The 21,545-nt window shown below is 36.9% G+C and overlaps 1 protein-coding gene across 1 annotated transcript; it reads right to left on the reverse strand.

The window, feature by feature from the left end:
- Positions 1 to 431: 431 nt before the first annotated feature.
- On the reverse strand, positions 432 to 20,586 carry LOC141288468 (synaptopodin). The gene is made up of 3 exons (XM_073820623.1): positions 19,427 to 20,586; positions 8,198 to 10,098; positions 432 to 4,414 (listed from the first exon to the last, which is right to left on the reverse strand). Exons 1-3 carry the CDS (start codon positions 19,620 to 19,622, stop codon positions 3,671 to 3,673), a joined length of 2,841 nt encoding a protein of 946 aa, XP_073676724.1. The 5' UTR covers positions 19,623 to 20,586; the 3' UTR covers positions 432 to 3,670.
- Between the last annotated feature and the right edge of the window lie 959 nt (positions 20,587 to 21,545).

Consider the following 21,545-nt stretch of genomic DNA (forward strand, 5'->3'; position numbering starts at 1 on the left):
GTAACATATAAATGCTGTTCTTCTTCTGAACTTTCTGTTCATCAAAGAAAAAGTTATACTCAGCTGTTTTCAACATAATAATAGTTTTTTAGCAGCAAATCATAATATTAGAATGATTTCTGAAAGATCATGTGACTGGAGTAATGATGCTAAAAATTCAGCTTTGAAATCGCAGAAATAAATTACAATTTAAAATATATTCAAATAGAAAAGTTATTTTAAATAGCAAAAATATTGTAAAATTACTATCTTTCCTGTACTTTGGGTCAAATAAATGCAGGCTTGCTGAGCAGAAGATAATTCTTTTAAAAAAAAATTATTATTTAAAAAAAAAAAACTTTTGACTAGTAGTATAAAACTGTATGCATTTGTAATTTTAAAGAAATTACAGATTGTGTTTTCAGAATCAAAAGAATCAAGAAAGGACGACCTTTATCCAAGATGATGACATTGTGTTTATTCACTTAATTTAAAAACAGACAGAGATAATATTGAGGCTGGTTATTCAGACATGATATCAAACTCAAAGAAATTGTATATGTAAGTTGAACCATGCATAACATCTCCCATAATCCAAATGAAGGATCGCACATGTACACAGGGGCTGTAAAGCATCCATGTAAGTGATAACATTATTCTCACCAAAGGTGCCAAGTCACTTCACAGCTGATGTCCCTGTCAATCAAAATCCCCCATATGCAAATACTCACAAATCTGCTGATGCACCAACACAGAGAATGATTTTCTCATGTGTGGTGATCTAATATTTGAGCACAGGATAACATGAGTACACTTGGTATGCATGACCCTTGAGACTTAATCCTTACATGAGTGCTAGTGATCAGCTCAGACAGATTTCAATATGTAATTTCAGAACTGCGACAGACCAACATTCGGTATTAAGTGTGAATTACAAGCATGCTGTAGACAGTCTGACAATGTCAGAGGTGATGTTTGAATATATGATAAACCTTGAAAGTGCACCATGAAATATATTTGTGTGAAATGTATAAAAAAGCAATTATCTCACCTTAACTGTACCAACAGAGCACTCAGTCCCTTTTATGCGAAATACTGAAATGCTATGTGAAGATTAACTTGTATACAACCTCAGAAAAAATTCTCTCTTCTCTTGTTTTTGCCCTTTTGGGAAACCGAAATATAACTAATAATAAGCAGTCTAAGCAAGGTGCATTACTGAACACTGAAATTCAATCATTCCTACATTATATGTGAATCCACACTGTACAAACCTCCTAATGCTTTATTTATTTCTTTATTTCACCTCTCCCGTTGTGCATCAGAACATTTTATTTCCATCAGGTATGTCAGCGCTAAACTAATATGGAAGCCGCATTGGATTTCAAATCACCAGCAGCTTCCATTAATAGTATACGTAATGTTGAGAATTTCTTACCATTCTCTCTCATACCATAAAAACCTTGCTGTGTCGTTCTGTCTTTACATCTACATTAACTCACAATCAGCAATAAGCAGTCAGGTCCTTCCAAGTTCGAATATCGTCACATTCCAATACTCTAACACATTGTCAAAACATACTGTACAAAAAAGCAAAAGGGACAATTCCTTTTATATTTATATCAATTTTTTAAAAAATGAGGTTAATAACTAATACTGCTTTGAAAAGTCTTGCACATTACTTTTTCTTTGGTAATACACGTAAAAGTTCTTTGGTACACCTTGTCCATGTAATGCCTTCTTCATTAGATTACAGACAGCTGCATAGATATCCAAGATGGAAACAGGAACAATTCAGTCTTCATTCATTCACCCTCATGTTGTTGTAAAATTATGACCTTGATAAAATCTTACTTTCTTCCACAGAACACACAAGAAGATGAAAGTGAATAGGGACAGACGCTGTCAGGCTCCAACAATGGCACATATTACTCATATGTGACCCTGGACCACAAAACTAGTCTTTTAAGTAGCACAGGTATATTTGTAGCAATAGCCAAAAATACATAGTTGATTTTCTTTTATGCCAAAAATCATTAAGATATTAAGTAATGATCATGTTCCCTTTAGTTATTTAGTAAACCTCCTACCATAAATATATAAAAACTTAATTTTTGATTAGTAATATGCATTGCTAAGAACTTCATTTTGACGACTATAACGGTGATTTTCTCAGTATTTTGATTTTTTTGAACCCTTAGATTCCAGATGTACCAAATAGTTGTATCTCAGCCAAATATTGTCCTATCCTAACAAACCATGCATCAATGGAAAACTTTCAGATGATGTATAAATCTCAATTTCAAAAAGTATACCTTATGACTGATTGTGTGGCCCAGGGTCACATATTTCAACATCAGCCTCATTCACTTTTGTCTGAAAAAGAGATGTGAACATTCACTTTCTTTTGTGTGGACATGTGAGGTGAGTAAATGATGACAGAATTTTCATTTTTCATTTTTTCAATGTTCAACTACACTACCATTTAAAAATTTGGGTCAGTCAGATTTTAATGTATTTGAAAGATGCTTACTAAGGTAAATGCAATGATCAAAAATATGCTAAAACAGAAATATTATAAAACATTTTTAGCATTTTAAATAACTATTTTTTAATTTAATATATTTTAAAATTCAGTTTATTTCTGTGATGGCAGAGCTGAATTTTCAGCATCGTTACTCCAGTCTTCAGTGTCACACGATCCTTTAGAAATAATTCTAATATGCTAATTTTGTGCTTTTTGCCAGCAGAAACTAATTGTAATGTATCAATGTATCCACAAAGCCATCCACAAAGTTTCATATTTATTAATTTATATAATTTTTATAATTCAATATTTACATTTACAATTCAAAAGTTCATATTCTAAAGGTGTAAATTAAGTTAATATATATTTAAAATTTATATTTTATATTTAACAAAAGCATTTTGAACCAAAAATAATCGTGTCATTTAAATTTTTTATAATATTAAAAAATATATATTTTATCGGTTTTTGTCTAATACTATTGTATTAGAACTGTTTTACATACGAATTTGAAATTTTTCCATAGTTGAAGCTATTAATGCTTAGTATTTTTGTGGAAACAGTGATACATTTTTAGAATTCTTTGACGAATAAAAGTTCTGAAGAACAGCATTTATTTGATTTTTTGTAACAATAAAGCCTTTTTGTCTCTTTTGAACATTTTAATCCGTCCTTGCTGAATAATTTCTTTGAAAAATAACGTAAAAAAAATCTTACCGACCCAAATTTTTGAACGATAATGCATTTCTTCAACATGTATAGATTCCATCACACAGTCAACAAACTGTACTGTATGCAATGTACTGCAAAATCCACAATGCTTTACATTCAATATATAAAGGGATAGTTCACCCAAAAATGAAAATCCTGTCATTAATTATTCCTTTTTGATGCTTTTGATGAAATCCGAGAGCTTTCTGATCCTGCACAGACAGCAACGCAATTGACATATTCAAGAGCCAGATATTAAGTCATTATTAAGCTCATGGATTTCATCAAAAATATCTAAATTTGTGTTCCAAAGATGAACAAAGTTCTTGTGTGTTTGAAATGGCATGAGGGTGAGTAATTAATGACAGATTTTTTTGGGGGTGAACTATCCCTTTAAGGGACACTTTGGTCTACAAAGAAATCAGGCAAGTATAAATCATTCCTAAGTGCTTCCTACAGATCTTCCGGCACGCCTCCCCTCTTCACCTGCAGACCGCCGGCCCAGCCACGGGGGCAGGTGTTGTAGCTGCGCCCTCCAGGAGAGCGCAGACCCGAATCCTCAGACTCCACCGAGGCGTCAGAGTCGGTCAGTGAACGGGTGTTGTATAAACGCACCGGAGAGTGGATCATCCGGGTGGGAGAGGGACTGGTCAGAGTAGGCGATTGAGCCCCCAGCATCCGTGGCTGAAACGGACTGACAGGCTTGTGTTCATAAGGCACGATCCCGCCGCTCACCGGGGACATGGGCAGACTCCGGCTGCCCAGCGCCCCGGGAGACGGACTGTTTTTACGCTTGGCGGCATTGATGATGTTTTTGGCCAAAATGCGGTGGTTGGCTTTGGTGTCCTTGCTGACAGCCGGCGACTGGCACCTGGTTTCCCAGGGTGGAGACACAGGAGAGGTGGCAGTCGGCTTGAAGATGGTACCTGGAGATGCAGTGGTTGCAATGGGCTTGTGGATAGGGCCTGGGGAAGGGCATGTTGTGACAGGCTTGTGGATGGGTCGGGGTGAAGGGGAGATTGGTGTGGGCTTGTAGATTGGGCTGGATGATGTAGAGGTCACTAGAGGGCTGCTCGGGGACCAGATAGCGCTGGAAAGCACCTCAGGGCTGGTGAAGCGTCTAGTTAGGTTGGGCGTCCTGGAGGTTGGGGTGGTGGAGCCGGAGCTATTGAACGGTGCCGGGGTCTCCTCCTTAATCTGATAAGATGAAAGATAAGAAAAGATTACTTTTAGAGGTGAGACATCACTTTAATTTAGTGTCTCTGTATCACTAAATAGACTCACAAACAAACGCACTGAATAATAACCGGGCTCAACAGTAAGGATTTTTCTGTTTGTCATAGTCCAAATCTTTATAAGCTTTGCCAACATTTTAAAATATATTGAAATTTATTTATCCACAAAGTTTCATGTACTAAGTAATTTATCAATTTATATCATTTTATATTTACATTTATAATTTAAAAGTTCATATTTTAAATGTATAACTCAAGTTAATATTTATTTTAAAATTATATTTTATTTAATAAAAGCATTTTGAACCAAAATGAACATTATTTTACAATGTTTTATCATTTAAATTTTTTTTTTTTTTTTTTTTAATAATATGTGACCACGGACAGGTATATTTTGTAGCAATAGCCAAAAATACATTGTATGGGTCAAAATTATCTAAAAGTTTTCTTGGATTTTTTTTCTGGATCATATTCTATTAAGATATTTGTAAATTTCTTACTGTAAATATATTAAAACTTAATTTTTGATTAGTAATATGCATTGCTAAGAACTTAATTTGGACAACTTTAAAGATGATTTTCTCAGTATTTTGATTTTATTGCACCCTCAGATTCCAGATGTTCAAATAGTTGTATCTCAGGCAAATATTGCTAAATAAAAAAAATACCATTTTGACTGGTTTTGTGGCCCGGGGTCACATTTTAAAAAATACATTTTATTATATTATTATATATACTATTGTATTAGAACTATTTTACAGAAGAATTTGAATTTGTCCAATTTTTAATATTTTAAATGGTTTTTCTTATGTTCATTATGCTGAATTTATTTGATCAAAAATCCAGAAAAAACTGTATTATTGTAAAATATTATTTCAATGTTAAATAACAAAATGTAATTTATTCCTGTGATGCAAAGCTGAATTGTCAGCATCATTACTCCAGTCTTCAGTGTCACATGATCTTTCAGAAATCATTCTAATATGCTGATCTATTATCAATGTTGAAAATATACAATATAAACAACAATATAAACTACAATTTAAAAGTGGTCAGTAAATTTTTATCCTTTCTTTTTTTTAAATTTATTAATACTTTTACTCATCAAGGATGTGTTAAATTAATAAAAAGGGATAGCAAAGACTGATATTGTTAGAAAATATTTCTATTTTGAATAAATGCTGTTCTTTTTAACTTTTTATTCATCAAGGGGTCCTGAAAAAAGTATCACAGGTTCCAAAAAAATTTAAGCAGCACTGTTTCCAACATTGATAATAAAAGTAATAAATCAGCATATTAGAGTGATTTCTGAAGGATCATGTGACACTGAAAACTGGAGTAATGGCTGATGAAAATTATGCTTTGCAGCACAGAAATAAATTATATTTTAAAACATTAAAATACAAAACCATTATTTTAAACAGTAATAATATTTCACAAAATTTGTTTTTACTGTAAGTGAATGCAGCCTTGATGAGCATAAGAGAATTCTTTAAAAACATGTAAAATCATACTGATCCCAAAGTTTTGAACAGCACTGTATATATATATGATATTCATCCAATAGGACATGTGACAGTTCAGTCACCTAGACCAAAACTAACACTAGGCCAGCACACCCATCCTTATTGTTGAGTCCTGCATAACATGTCATGATTCATTTCTAGATAGTGAGGAACGTTAGTGCACAGGAACAAAGATATCATCACACTCGAGGCATAACAGCAGCAGAACGATCCTGGATTTCAAAAACCATTCAAAAATCCAAGCCTTCCAAGTTCATGCCAGGTACTGTGCACACGTTTGGGTAAGATTAGCATGTAAACAAGCCATTGAAACATCTAAAACACCTCCAGCAGCATTGCATGCAACTTCAGATGTGATGTTATCGATATCAGGCCTTCTCATGCACCCTGTGATTACATCAAGCTGTTTATTCTCGCCCAGTGTCCGAGTAGTTTCCCAGCAAACCAAGATATCATGCCGTCTTCAGATCGCTTGCAAACACGCTGCCAACACTACTAACCTTTACTGAGATATGCATTCGTACTGCTGAGACTGCTGGGTATGTTTTCACCTCCAGCAAATGTGTTTTTCCAAGCATAAGCGAGGCCAGAGGTCAGGCCGTTAGCCTAAAGCCCAAGCCCGCAGGGGCCTGTTTCGACTCAGATGTGCGTTTTCAGGGGGCAGGCCAGGAATGTGCAGGGCACATATTCAGTCAGCGTTAAATAAAGTTTCTAATTTCATTTTGGGTCAGAGCACCGTGCGGCGAGTGGCTCTGATACGCATATCTTTGTTTTGTTGGTACATGTGTATAGATAAAAACCACTCTGTGGGAAAGCCGGCCTGAGATTCTCATTGTGGGATAGATACTAGCAAATACTGAAACAACTGATTAGAGAGGATGCTGAAAATAGAAGAAATCCACATATTGTAGGAAATTCAGCAGATTAGTCACCAGAAGAAGATAGTATGTGACCCTGGACCACAAAACCAGTCCTAAGTAGCATAGGTATATTTGTAGCAATAGCCAAAAATACATTGTATGGGTCAAAATGATCAATTTTCTATCGATATTGGAAGATATATCATGTTCCATGAAGATATTTTGTAAATTTCCTACAGTAAATATCCAAACTTAATTTTTGATTAGTATTATGCATTCCTAAAAACTTAATTTGGACAACTTTGAAGGCGATTTTCTCAGTATTTTGACTTTTTTGCACCCTCAGATTCCAGATTTTCAAATAATAGTATCTTGGCCAAATATTGTCCTATCCTAACAAACCATACATCAGTGGAAAGCTTATTTATACAGCTTTCAGCCTTCAAATTGACACTTATGACTGGTTTTGTGGTCCAGGGTCACTTATAGTATGAAAACCAGAGACAGAAAAGAAGCTGAGTGTTTCATTGTTTTAATGAAACAGAGTAGTCAAAATCACTTGAAAGAGAAGAAGCCAGAATGAAACAGTTTGTTTAGAAACAACCAGCATAAAAATAGATACTAGAATGAAGCTTAATTACTTAATTAAACTCAATTATGGCTTTGTTTAATTAGATGCCTGCAGTGGAACATACAGTAGTGTATGCACACTACATTAAGTACATACTGCAAGCTGTAAACTAGAACTATAAATCAAAGAGAAGCACACAGAACTAATTAAGAAAAACTACAGTACAGGTGCCATAATGTGAAGAGGGTGTCATATTGTCCTACTCATATTAAATTGTATTTCGTACATCATAAAAGGCAAGGCACCATCTGCTAAACTGCTTATGAGTTTGTACCAACTCCAACCTGAAAACTTGGAGGCAAGCATTGGAAAATGACACACTGTTTTGTACCTAAAATATATCTGGCATGAGCACAAAACTGAATAAACTGTAGTTCTGAAACACAAAGCTGCTCTAAGTTATAACGTTTTGATTAAAAAATAAGTAAGGTTCAATTTACAGCCCTCTTGTGGCCAGTTTATGAACTACAGATAAATGTAGGACATGACATTTACTGCCTCCACAAGCAAAACTCAAAAAATAAACAACAAACAAACAAATCTGACCAAGATAGATTTGTAAGATGTTTCTTTTAGGCCTATTTTTTTTTTGTACCTTCATTGCATGGACAGTCAGTTCAATATGTGTCCCTTTTACTTTTCTTTCATTATACTTTGGTCTGAAGAGTACATAAAGCAAAGAAGAGGAGAAATGGAAAGGTTTAAAAGAATGAAGAGGGTTTCCACACCTGTGGGCTGATACCAGCTTTTTTGGCGGAGAACATAGGACGTGGTGCTTGGACGCCAGATCGAGGTGAAGCCACACGTTCTGGAGCTAAAGGCGACACTGGGGAACTGACGCCGCCTGCTGTGATGGGACTGAGAGGCGTCATAGGAGGCGAAAAGCAATGGGCTGACCGATAAGCGGCGGATGGGCTGTAAGGCGATGGCAGTGGGCTTGCTGGCAGAGACGACTGTCTGGAGAAGGGGTGAGCAGGTTTAGGAGCAGGGGCCGCTCTGGGAAGAGTGCTGTAGGGATCTTTCGTTGGGTTGAAGATGAAGAGGGATGAGTTGAGCTGGTATGGCTGATGTTTGGACAGCTCCATCTCGATTTTAGTGCAGCCATTCTCCAAGGGTATTTCTGGAGGTGGAGCTGGAGCAGGTACTGGTGCTTTGGCTGGGACAGTCTTTGCCTTCTGAGCTTGAAGTGTCTTTGAAATTTCTGCACTTATATTGGAGGAGTTTACTATGGCTTTCACTCGACCGGGCATGTTGGAAGGATATACCCACGAAGGAGGCAAGGACATGGTTGGAGAAGGTGATCTCGGATCCTTGCTGTCCTGGACGTACCTTTCCATCCTCGACTGGCGTTTGGCAAACAGCTCCGCTCCTTTTCCTGAAGCATTGGTCAGGGCTTGCTCAGGCTTGTGCTCTATCCTGGCACGCGTCCTGGAGTTTTTCAAACTCGAGGCCCACTCTGGCACCGCAGCTTCCTCATGAACGTCCTCCTCCTTGGCTAGGAAGTTTGAGGCTTCGGCCCCGAGAGCCAGCAGCTCCTCCTCTTGTCCAGCATCTGGCTGGGGTTTTTTCTTCTTTTCATCTGCACACTGCACCATGGATAGGAGTTCAGGATTTGGAGCCACTTTTGGCTTCTCCTGAAACGTGAACATCGACTTGCGGGTTGCTCGGCGAGTCCTGCCCTCTTCGAGGATGCCTGTTCGGATGGGAGTTACAGATCTCTTCTCATTCAAGAGCTCAGGGACAAATGTAGGCCTCGGGACAAATGGGCGGACGTAGAAAGAAGAAGAAGGCTGAGGCGAGGGAGCATGACCTGTGTGAGGTGGAGGAGGGCTGGAGTAGCTGGGGAGAGGAGGAGTTGGATATGAAGGTGGAGGAGGTGGTGGAGAGAAAATAGGTCTTGGGTGCATTGGGTAAGTTGAAGACTCATAAGATGGGGCTGGAGGGATCTCCATAACTGGACTTGTAGCTTCAGAGGATCCGACTGTTGTCGGGGAGAAAAATGGCCGAGCTGTTCTGTTTATGATGCTGGGCTGTTTACCCGCCATCTTATCAGATTTTCCATTGCATTGCGCACTGTATCCATTTAGGATTTCTTTATTGTGTGATCTGTTGGCTTCAGCTTCATCTCGACCAGTTCTGTTCATAGGAGCAGGGTTATCATCACTACTAAGAGTAACCTCATCCTTCACAAGCTCTGTGAGGTCTTCTGAGAATTCCTCATCCTTCTCGTTGACAGGGAGAAAGTGTCTATCTTGGACGCCTTCTTCGTCCCGTATAACCTCACTAGCATCTTCCATGTCACTCCCAGTACTGTGGATTCTGCTGGCCGACCACGTGAGACCTGTCTTGAGGTTTCTGTGATTCAACTCCTCGTCCTGGTCCTCAGTCGAGCACCGTTTGTCCCAAGTCCGTGGACTTTCAAAAGATGAATCAATTACATTCTTAGATGCCTCCACTCCCCCTCCTCCGACGCTCACGAGTGTGAAAGCGTTCACTCTCTGTCTGCGTCGGTTGAAAAGTTGGACGCCTTTGGAGTTGGAATTGGCCTGGAGTTGAGCAGCGATGATCTGACTCTTGGTCCGTGCCTCCTTGAGCTCTTTCTCAGAAAAACTGGCACTTCTGCTGAGGTCTGTAATGGTACAAAGCACAACAATCAACTCGAGAGAAAATTTCAATTATATAACACATTCACAAAGCAAAGTATTGCTCAAGTCTTATGAGGGAAGTGTTATTTTAAAAGCACGAAAAATGCTGGGTTATTTTTTTACTCAAAAAAAATGTTGGGTCATTTTATTGGGTTCTTTTTTAATATTCTTGCCTACATGCTGAGTAGTTTTTCTGTTCTAAGCTGCTGGGTAATTTTTATTGCTGGCCTATTTTTTCTATCCAACCGCTGGGTTAAACCTGTCTCTTTTACAGTCAGAGCACTGACTTTTTGCGTCCTCTACAGGAGAAACCGGTTCTCAGCGCCACCATGCAGTACTATAGAAAAAATAAAGGTTTGTATAAATTTTATTTCAGTTATAAAGTCTTTTCTGTGATGTAAATTTTATTATTTTACACAATGCAACATACAAGGACGAACTGCATCAGCTGCATCAGCAGCGGTTGTTTCGCATGATGAAAATGCCTTTTGCTTTGCATAACATAAAAACTGATTTTATTTGTTATAATACTGAATTTAATTTAATTTAATGTTAAAATATGTTCACGAATCTCAGTACTGTTTGTTTATGGGCAGGTTATGGTGTCAGTCACTGAGGTTCTGAGGTTCGTAGTCCCCAATAATAAATGTTTATCTTTTGATTATTGCTGTTGCCTCTCTAATTATGTGTGTGATTTTTAAATAAAACAAGCCAGCATGTTGGGTAAAAACATTTAACCCAACTAGCTGGGTCAAAATAACCCAACATGTGTTCTGTCCAATATTTACCCAGTGCTGGGTTGCCAAATAACCCTAGTTGGGTTGTTTTTAGATTTTAACCCAGCATTTTTTAGAGTGTAGCAAACAAAGAGTGCTGCATATAATATCACAGGCCTTTTTTATTAGAGAGAGAGAGAGTAATTGGAGAGGTTTTGGCAAATATTAGCATGCATTTTATTTCATGACCTCACCATCGCTGTCACAATCATTTTGTTGCAATTTAAGTTTCAGCTATAGTAGCAATGGGCTCAAATGGTAGTATAATTATTTTAAAAGTCAAGAGTATTATATGTCTTTCAAGTAATTCTAGCTTCCATGAGTCACCCTTTAAAAAAGATGAATCATATTAGTTTGTCGTCTTTTTTGCGGACAGACTTATAAAAGAAACGCTGACATAAAAACTTCAAGGATTTGTGGTCAAAATTATCCTTTTCACAGTTAGCTGTGATTCACGGAGCCTGCAGGCAAACTTTTGTTGGGCATATAATTCTTTCACACGTTTATAGTTCTAAGAACCTCCTGTAAATAAATCGTAATGCTGATATTTGCAGTTCAGACTTTGGCAAAGATGGATGTTAAAATGTCAAAGGTTTATTGACTGGGCTAAAAAGCCCCATTCCGAGCTGCAGAAAGTATTTCCTTCACCATGGGCTCTAGTCCCTCCCTTAGCATTCCTCAACTGCCGAGAAAATTCCCTGCTTGAGATCTGCAGCATGCCTTGAGAAATCTAGAGGCACAGCAGCCATCGGTCTATATGCTGACATCTCGACAGGTTCATGCCTTTCCATCATCAACTTACAAGACAAAGTCTACATTTAAATGCTTGAACCTTGACCTGAGGTGATATACTGTGGCATCAAAGTTTCAGTAAATAAATAAGCATGCCTACCAAAGAATGAGTGCCTCAGGAAAGGAACAGAACTTTTAAAATCTCATACCAGAACATTACATTCTGAGGAACAGACTGTTAACAATTACATCACTGGCTGTACGGCTTGACTCAATATAAGCGTGGTTAACCTGTGCAACATAAACACAATCTGTTTTCCTAATAGACCTTTGAATAATTAACCACTTTAGGTTTCCCTGAGGTAGTTTTTAGCTTTTATCCTCAACCTCAGACTTGGCACCAAACCTGAAAACAATTTTGTGACTGTTTTTTCTCTATCCAAGCAGGTAGGTCTTTGTCGTGCCAGAGTTAAAAAGGTAGTAAAAAAGCAAGAGTTCTAAATCCATCCTGTTTGTTTTATATGCAAGTTTGCCAGACTCAAAGGAGCTTTTATATCACATGGCATAAAATTATAATAGAGCATGAATAATGTGCATCTGCCTTTCATTGCATCAGGAAAAACACCTCTTTATTTAGTCAAGCCATGCAACGCAACCTCTAGCACTGGGATAAAAACTCTCAATTTTCCTTCTTTACAGACATTCATCTTTACGGTCTTTAAAAAGATTTTCTTTTTAAAAAACGTAGAGCAAAATCCGATAATAAACCATATATATACACACAGCTTTTCTTGTCTTTGAATGTAATATGAATGTTTCCCCATCAAATAAAGTACTTTTCAAAAAGAATTTCATTTTTTCCTTTATTCTTATAAAATTCTGTCATATCAGAGCCAGACTAAAGTAGTTCATTTAATACAGTTATGAACTGTATTACTCACTGAGAGCTTTCTTCATACATTAATGTGAAAAGAAAATGACCTAGATTAATAAGGTCACATGCAATCATTTTTTCTAGAATGAAACTAGTTAATTTAGATGTTTACCACATGACGCATATTTTAGGTTATAAGACTTTTTTATAGTGTACAACGAAAAATAACTTAAAAACATTATGTCTGAGATCCACAAAAAGCGATATGTCATTCAACTTTCCATTTAAAAACTTCTATGTTAAACTGTCTATGCCTAAAAACAACCCAAAGTGGCAACCAGTCTGCTTGGTCTTTTAAAACTGCATGCATTCACTGCAAAATACTGCTCTCTTCTCGCTTTAAAGATGCTTCACCTTATTTAAACGATCTATGTCATCAAACTTCAAAACTTAAACACGACTTGTTTAACGAATCTAAACGTTTTATTACGCAAATAGCGTTATTAAAGTTCCAGAAGCACCGGGTTGAACTAAACTTCTCTTACCTTAATTAACTCTGAATACAGTCTCGTTTGTTGTTGCTTCACGAGCTTTTCTAATTTAACTTCATGTGTTTCCTACACTCCCCCTTTAGCAGCGAGAGCCTGGATCGGATTTCGTGTCGTTGCGAATGATGATCTCCCCGCTCTCCAAATGCGCATCGAGCATGAGGCGGGCAGGCTGGGGCACTGGACGAGGTCTGCGTTCCCCTTTTGCTTTTTTTAAGGATGGCTATGCTGTGTGACGCTCCTGGCAGACTTTGCTTCCTCTGCTTTTTGGTTTGGTAGCCTACACTCCAAATTCAACAGCGAAGAACCGGGATACAGAATAAACCTGGAGAGCGGGGCTAGTTGTCACGCGGGGAGGTTGTCACAAGGGCTGAAGTCACAAACTATGAGGTTTTGAGCCAAAACTCTAATTAGAGACAAATATTTCTGTAGCAGTGGTTTTGCAGGTTGTTTTTAAGACTTAGTTCAACTCACTTAAGTATAAATGTTATATTATAGCCTATATCACCCACACGTTCCAAAAACATGACCCATTTCTTTCTTATGTGAAACACTAATGGAGAAGCAGAGTGACAGCCTCAGTCACCATTCACTTTCATTTAATGGAAAAAATATGCAAGGAAGGAAAGAGAATGGTGACTAAAGCTGTCAGTTCCTGACTTTCTGCCAAACATCTCCATTTGTGTTCTACAGAAGAAAGAAAATCATGTGGGTTTCAAACTACATGAGGGTGAGCTACCACACTTTACAAAAAATCCTGGGTTTAGCTTGTTTGGTTATTTTATTGGGTTATTTTTTATATTTTTCCCCAGGTGCTGGATAGTTTTTCTGGATGCTAAAAATGCTGGGTTATTTTTTTTTTTTACCCAAAATACTGGGTTTAGCTTGTTGGGTCATTTTATTTAATTTTTTTTACTTAGGTGCTGGATAGTTTTTTTTGGACGCAAAAAAAAATGCTGGGTTCAGCTTTTTGGGTCATTTTATTGAGTTATTTTTTTGTATTTTTTTACTCAGAGCTGGGTAGTGTTACTGGATGCTAAAAATGCTGAGTTTTTTTTTTTTTTTACCCAGATGCTCGGTTTAGCTTGTTCGGTCATTTTATTAGGTTCTTTTTAATATTTTTTACCCAGGTGATGGGTAGTTTTTCTGAACTCTAAAAAATGCTGGGTTATTTTTTTAACCCAAATGCTGGGTTCAGCTTGTTGGGTCATTTTATTGGGTTATTTTTAATATTTTTATTCAAGTGCCAGGTAGTTTATCTGGACTCTAAAAAATGCTGGGTTATTTTTTTAACCAAAATGCTGGGTCATTTTATTGGGTTATTTTTTAATATTTTTTACCCAGGTGCTGGGTAGTTTTTCTGGACTCTAAAAAATGCTTGGTTATTTTTTTTAACCCAAATGCTGGGTTCAGCTTGTTGGGCCATTTTATTGAGTTATTTTTTAAACTTTTTACTCAAGTGCTAGGTAGTTTATCTGGGCTCTAAAAATGCTGGGGGGGGGGGGGGGTTTAACCCAAATGCTGGGTTCAGCTTGTTGCATCATTTTATTGGGTTAATTTTAATATTTTATACTCAGGTGCTGGGTAGTTTTTCTGGATGTTAAAAAAGCTGTTTTTTTTTTTTACTTAAACACTGGGTTCAGCTTATAGGGTCATTTTATTGGGTTATTTTTAATATTTTTTACTCAGGTGTTGGGTAGTTTTACTGGATGCTAAAAATTCTGAGTTTTGTTTTAACCCAAATGCTTGGTTCAGCTTGTTGGGCCATTTTATTGAGTTATTTTTTAAACTTTTTACTCAAGTGCTAGGTAGTTTATCTGGGCTCTAAAAATGCTGGGGGGGGGGGGGGGGTTTAACCCAAATGCTGGGTTCAGCTTGTTGCATCATTTTATTGGGTTAATTTTAATATTTTATACTCAGGTGCTGGGTAGTTTTTCTGGATGTTAAAAAAGCAGTTTTTTTTTTTTACTTAAACACTGGGTTCAGCTTATAGGGGTCATTTTATTGGGTTATTTTTAATATTTTTTACTCAGGTGTTGGGTAGTTTTACTGGATGCTAAAAATTCTGAGTTTTGTTTTAACCCAAATGCTTGGTTCAGCTTCGTTCGGTCATTTTATTGGGTTATTTTTGATATTTTTTACCCAGGTGCTAAGTAGTAACATCCACCGGATCTACACTCAAAGTGAATGACGCGCTGGTGCCACCAAGGAAGTTTCACCTCCCGCCAAACGATACAAGGGCTAAAACACGACGCGACTTCACTGTTACAGCCATTGTTGTAGCTCAATGCATTTGAGGAGTTGGAATTCTGACAGACAAGACAGCACAATGTAAAGCTGTTTTTTTATGTAACATTACAAACATGAATATAAGAAGTCATGAATATGCCATTTAATGAACTGGAACACAGATTCCCATTGGCTGCTTTTGCTGCTTCTGTCAATGTTTCTGAGGAGTTTATGAATGTTAAAGACTTGACATTAAATAAATATTGTATATGAACTGTTCTATATATGTAAATCGGATTTTAGAGTACATTTTTATTTCAAATGAAAAACTTCAATAAGTTAACTGACCCAGCACTATGTCAAAAAACAATCCAGCAAATCTGTTAACTTACAAATCCAATGTTCAATATTTACCCAGCATTGGGTTGCCAAATAACCCAGAAATGGTTGCTTTTAACCCAGCATTTTTTAGAGTGTAGGAACGATTTAAATTGACTGTACTTAAATAATCACATACAGAATCTGTAAGTATGCACATTCTGTTCCACGCCAAATTAAGTGGACACATTTCTTCAGTGTCATGTATAGAATCTCTGTGTCAGCTCTTTCAGAGGATTGGATGTCAGTGAAGAGAACCATCCAGCAAACACGCTTGCCTGGGCAGATGGACACCTGAGCCTCAAGGGTGGAGCTCAGTTTAGACCGCAGAGGTTTGCTTGCTTAGCTGATCCATCGTACCTGAATCATAACCCGCATGCTTAACTTATCATTAACATGAAACAGGAACTTCCTCAAACCTAAAAAGAAGCTGTAGGAATTCAGGGAAAGAAATAATGCGCCTATTTCCTTGGCACTGAGCTGCGTATGATATGTGGGCTCTCATTTGGACAGATGAGGGAAACTCCCTCACAGCTTGAGGATTTGGGGACCTGGCAGGCCTAGGGTTGTATATCAAAGGTCAGATTTCCCTGTCGGATGTTATGGTGCGCTGGGAGGATGGGATAAAATGACAGCGTTCCTCTGGGAAATGTGTTCAAGTGTGGAGTGATGAGATCTGAAAGGTTTAAGAACTTTAAAACCATGAATGTGCAATTACTCATCACTGTCTACAAAACCTGTACGAGGAGATGCTTCTCACTGTGCTTCCTGACTCTCAAGTAGGACGATGTTCACAGGATAGCATCTACAGATCAGTGATGCAGAAAAATGCCTTTTAATTGACCTGCTATATTATTATGAAACCTACAGCTGTGGCCATAACTATACATAGAGAAAATTTCCTATTAATGTTCATTATTAAAATTGTACTAAAACTTACTGAGGAACAAAAATGTGCTCTCACACTTTTGGACCACACTGTATGTGTTTATTGTATTTTCCAAATTCATGCTATCAGCATCTGGAGATGCAAGAAAGAAAAGCAAAACATTCTGCATCTCATCAAATCATGATGCTGTGTGGAGACATTAATCCCATACAAGGAGAGAGCGAAAGAAAGAAAAAGAGAGAGAAAATGCTGACGTTTACTTCAGCGTCTCTTCCTAGGAGCGGTATGAAACCAATATAAAGTGTCTGAATTAGCTATTCCGTCTCAGCCTTTCCACATCCTCCCCTCTCGCCATTTTACAACAACATGACAGCAACCTCTTGAATTCTGCAAAAACAGTCTGAAATTGGTCTGAATTCTCATCAGCGGGGCTGTAAAACCTTTCTGTCACAGAGTCACTGGTGTGAACTGCCTCCTACTGCACTTGCAGTGGGTGCCTGGTCATCTGCAAACCTTATTATGCATTCTTTCCATATAACATTACCCACAGCTTGAGCATTATGGTCAGTGGGTATGAAGCGAAGAGCTATTACTGTACAGCTCATCTGCGTCTTTGAGGAAACAAATGTGTCACTGAGGGTTTAGTAAGAACTGATGTCTAAACAGTTAGGGAATAGCAGCATGTTACGTCAGTATGGTTTTTACGTCTCTCTGTCTGTAGCAATTCACTTTTAAAGAATAAATTCGTTTTGACTCACGTATCTATTTAAATATATTATATGACTTAACTCCGATTGCTTAATCACAACATTCTTTATCCATTGCAGTATTAAGACACTAATGACACTTAACTGTATAATTAACCATTGTTGTAATTTGCAACACATTTTCCACATAGTTTTGCTAGTTTCGTGTCATAACACAGCAGTGGCGTGCAGCGCTAATCTGAAATGAGCAGGCAAAGTCCTTTAAATATATTTTTTTAATTACATGTAAATTCATGTCCCAGTCACATTTTCTTGGTTATATAAACTTTCTACTGGACTAAAAATGATTTACTTTTACTATTTACTATTTTGTATTTGTACATTAACAGTGCAATTAATAGGCTATTCTACTTATTAAGACCAAGCATAAATTTAAACAGGTTAGTGTTTTTAAGCATTTTACATTTATTCCTAAATTATAACTCAAGCCTGTAACAATTTAAACAATATATTTTATTTAAACAATTCTATATTTTATTTATGAACTGATATTCAGCTGTTCTTTTTAATATTAAACTTATTTTCAGATCATCAGTCGCCAGAGCTTGGTAAAATCAGGTCACAGACATGGAGATGTACTTTTAATTTTAACAAGCTGATTGCTCACTAAAAAAAAACACAGATCATGTTTTCAAGCTATTTTTAATGTCATATTTTGTAGTATTTGCTTTTTTTTACTTTTGTAGGCACTGGCTCACTTGTTTTCTTAGAGAAAACGCCCTTGCGGTATTCACCTTTTTTGTCAGTTCAACCCTCCTAATGAGATTTTAAGCAAATTATATTTAAATAATTTAACAACACTTTTGCATTCTCACGGCCTATCTGCTGTTGGTTTATATGCTAAGATGACATCCAGGTAAACTAATAAAATTGCATCTTTAATTGCAGATTTTTTACTTTATACTTTTAAAAACATTTACGTCTAAACTGACTTAATCACACATTCTGGAGTCTTTTTTGTTGTTGTTGTTTTTTGTTTGTTTGTTTTAATTATTAGCTTTTCATCAACTCAAAAACCCCAGTTTAGGAAACCCAGATATGATAAAAAAATAAAATAAATAAACTCAGAGTTTGCATTTAGTTTTTTATTTAGTAAGCAGCCATGTCCTGATCAGTTTTTTTGTACATTATTCATTACACATTATACACCCAAGGGATAAAAGTATGCTGTAATATATCAGATTTAAAGCTGTAAACAAGATATGGAAGAAAATATTTACTTGTTTTCCGCTCCATCACATTTTTATAGTTTGATTTTGACATAAAGTGGTTATATCTAAGCGTATGAGTTGTTTACATATTTTTTATTAGTCCTCCCATTAACGCCATAATACTTTTCATTCAGACTGATTCGCAAACGCGCATGAACACAAGAGGCGGGATTTATCGCAAGAACCAATCCCAGCCAATCATAATCAGTCATATCCAATCATATTGCGATGGAGGCATTGCATCCTCTCACATGACTTTCCCCCATTCATTCTCAATTACCCCCCACCAAACTCGCTGCAAGCTTTAGGGGGGCTGTTAAAACTCATGGGAGGCGAAAAACGAGTGATTTATACACTTTTTCTGTCATATTTTGTAGTATTTGCTTTGTTTTATTTTTGGAGAGAGAGACACTGTCTCCCTTGCTTTCTCAGAGGAAAATCCCCTGAGGTATTCCCAAACTTTTTTGTCAGTTGAACCCTTCACTGCAATTTTAAGCAAATATTAAAATAGTTTAAAAACACTTTCATATTCTCACAGTTCTCTGATACTGGTTTAAAGTTACATAACATGCAAGTAACAAATAAAATTGCATCTTAGTTGGCTACTGTTTAACATGAATTGCTTTAATGTTTTTTTAGTTTGTTGTAATTATTAGCTTTTTAACTTTATACTTTTAAAAACAAAGTGTGAACTGAATTTCAGCTTTTCATCTACTTAAAAACCCCAGTTTGGCAAACCCTGAGGTAATTTTGTTTGCATTTATATATTTATTTACTAAGCAGCCATGTCAGGGTCCCAATTATTTTTTTGTAAATTATTCCTTACATATTATACACCCAAGGGATAAAAGTATGCTGTAATATATCAGATTCAAAGCTGTAAACAAGATATGGAAGAAAATATTTACTTGTTTTCCGCTCCATCTGGCAAGACGTCAAGCCTGGCTTTGCTTTGACCCCGAAGTGGTCATCTTTCTCCAAGATGTTAGTGCTGTGCCTCTCCAGGGATGTGTTTGCTCCAGGCTTGTTGAGGGTGGAGGATGTTGTAGTGGTAGGCCCACCCCAGCTGTCCCCTCTTCTAGCAGGCTCATGCTTGTACTCCATCCCAGTCCACTTCACTTTCGTCCTTGCTTAAGAGACTCTCTTCTTTCGCTGATCCCTCTTTTAGCCGGCACGCTTGCCTGGGTGTGACAAAAGCTTTGTTTTTTGTCAGCTGGGGCGTACGTTTGGCTTGTAAGAGGTGGTTTTGGGATCCCGTGAATGTTTTATGCCTCCAAACTTGTGAAGAATCTAGGATCAAAAGCAGGATCAAAGCTCTACATTTTGCTGGACGTTTTCTTCACGGTAATCCTTTGGAGTAGAAGCGCTACCACCCAGAGATGAGCTGAGAAATGTACTTTTGCTTTCAATCCACACAATATTATTCAAACTCTAACAAGACCTCCCTGGAGGTACTTTTCGATGTACCCTGGATCGGTTCCCATGGAAAAGTGCCAAGAAAATTTCACAACTGGGATATGCTCTTTTGCAAATGCAGCAACGGCTGAAGGACTCTTCTATTTTCGTCTGTTTTCGATCTCTTATCCAGATATTTGTCTTTCTTTTTGAGTCAAAGTCACCAAAACATGTCCCTCGAGTTTATCACAATCTCCCTGTTTCTTTAAAGGCACGCGTAGCTTTTGCTTACAAAATGTTTCAACAATGTCAAGATGAAGGGCAGTGCTTGGTGCTTTCCTGTCGTTTCATTAGCACATGAAAAAACACATTCAGCCGAAAGGTCGTCCAAACGCTCTGACTGCGGCTATTGTAATCGCTGAACTTTCAAGCAAAGCCTTATTGTGCTCAATCCATATGTTTGGATTTTAAATTGTAGTTTTAAAATCCAAATCCCACCATCAACAGCAGACATAGAGTTTACTTGCTTGTTTCAGATTAGGCTCCTCGGACAAGTATATGGTATATCCAGACAGGGCTTAATGTCTTAACCTCTAGTTGTGTAGTTGAAATGAAAGGCCACTGGATGAACCTCCACTCCTGCCAGGGTACATAAAATCAGTGATCTTCCTCTCGACTGCTACTTCCTGAAACATAAAAGATGCAGACTGTCAGTCAACATATACTATGCTAATGCATTATATTTCACAAAATATCTCAACTTTTTAAATCTGAACTAGATGAGGTGGGAAAACCACATGAAGGAAATAATCCTCTGTTTTTTATTATACTGTATGAAGGAGGGGTATTTCCTCTGGCACTGCGCACTTGATATTATTTGTGAAAATGACACCCCACCCATTGTCAAATCAGTGGGAGGAATGAACTGCATTTCCTACATGTGAAGTTGAAACAATACAGATCTCGTTTTCCTCCTGACTAATATCAAGGAGACAAAATAATGAAAGGAACAGGTGTTGCCCAATTAGTTTTTATTTTATAAAACAGACTGTAAAGGAAGGAAGGTCAATATTTTTTGAAGCTGGAATATGTGAAATCTGTGCCACAAAACCAAGCAGAAAGACAGGTTTTATTATATATGTGACCCTGGACCACAAAATCATTTTCTATTCGAATTTCTATTTGAAAATCTGGAATCGGAGTGTGCAAAAAATCTAAATACTGAGAAAATGAAGTCCTTAGCAATGCATATTACTAATCAAAAATTAAATTTTGGCTGAGTATTTTTTTTTTAATATATATGTTTTAAATCATTTGTGACCCTGGACCACAAAACCAGTCATAAGGGTCAATGACATTTGGACGTTTTAAATAAATAAGCTTTCCATTGATGTATGGTTTGTTAGGATAGGATAATATTTGGCCGAGATACAACTATTTGAAAATCTCATATCTGAAGGTGCAAAAAATTCAAAATATTGAGAAAATCGCAAAAAAAAAGTTGCCAAATTAAGTTTTTAGCAATGCATATTAGTAATCAAAAATTAAGTTTTGATATATTTACGGTAAGAAATGTACAAAATATCTTCATGGAACATGATCTTTACTTAATATCCTAATGATTTTTGGCAT

The sequence above is a fragment of the Garra rufa genome, chromosome 16 (genome assembly GCF_049309525.1).
Source record: "Garra rufa chromosome 16, GarRuf1.0, whole genome shotgun sequence".
Taxonomy (NCBI): domain Eukaryota; kingdom Metazoa; phylum Chordata; class Actinopteri; order Cypriniformes; family Cyprinidae; genus Garra; species Garra rufa.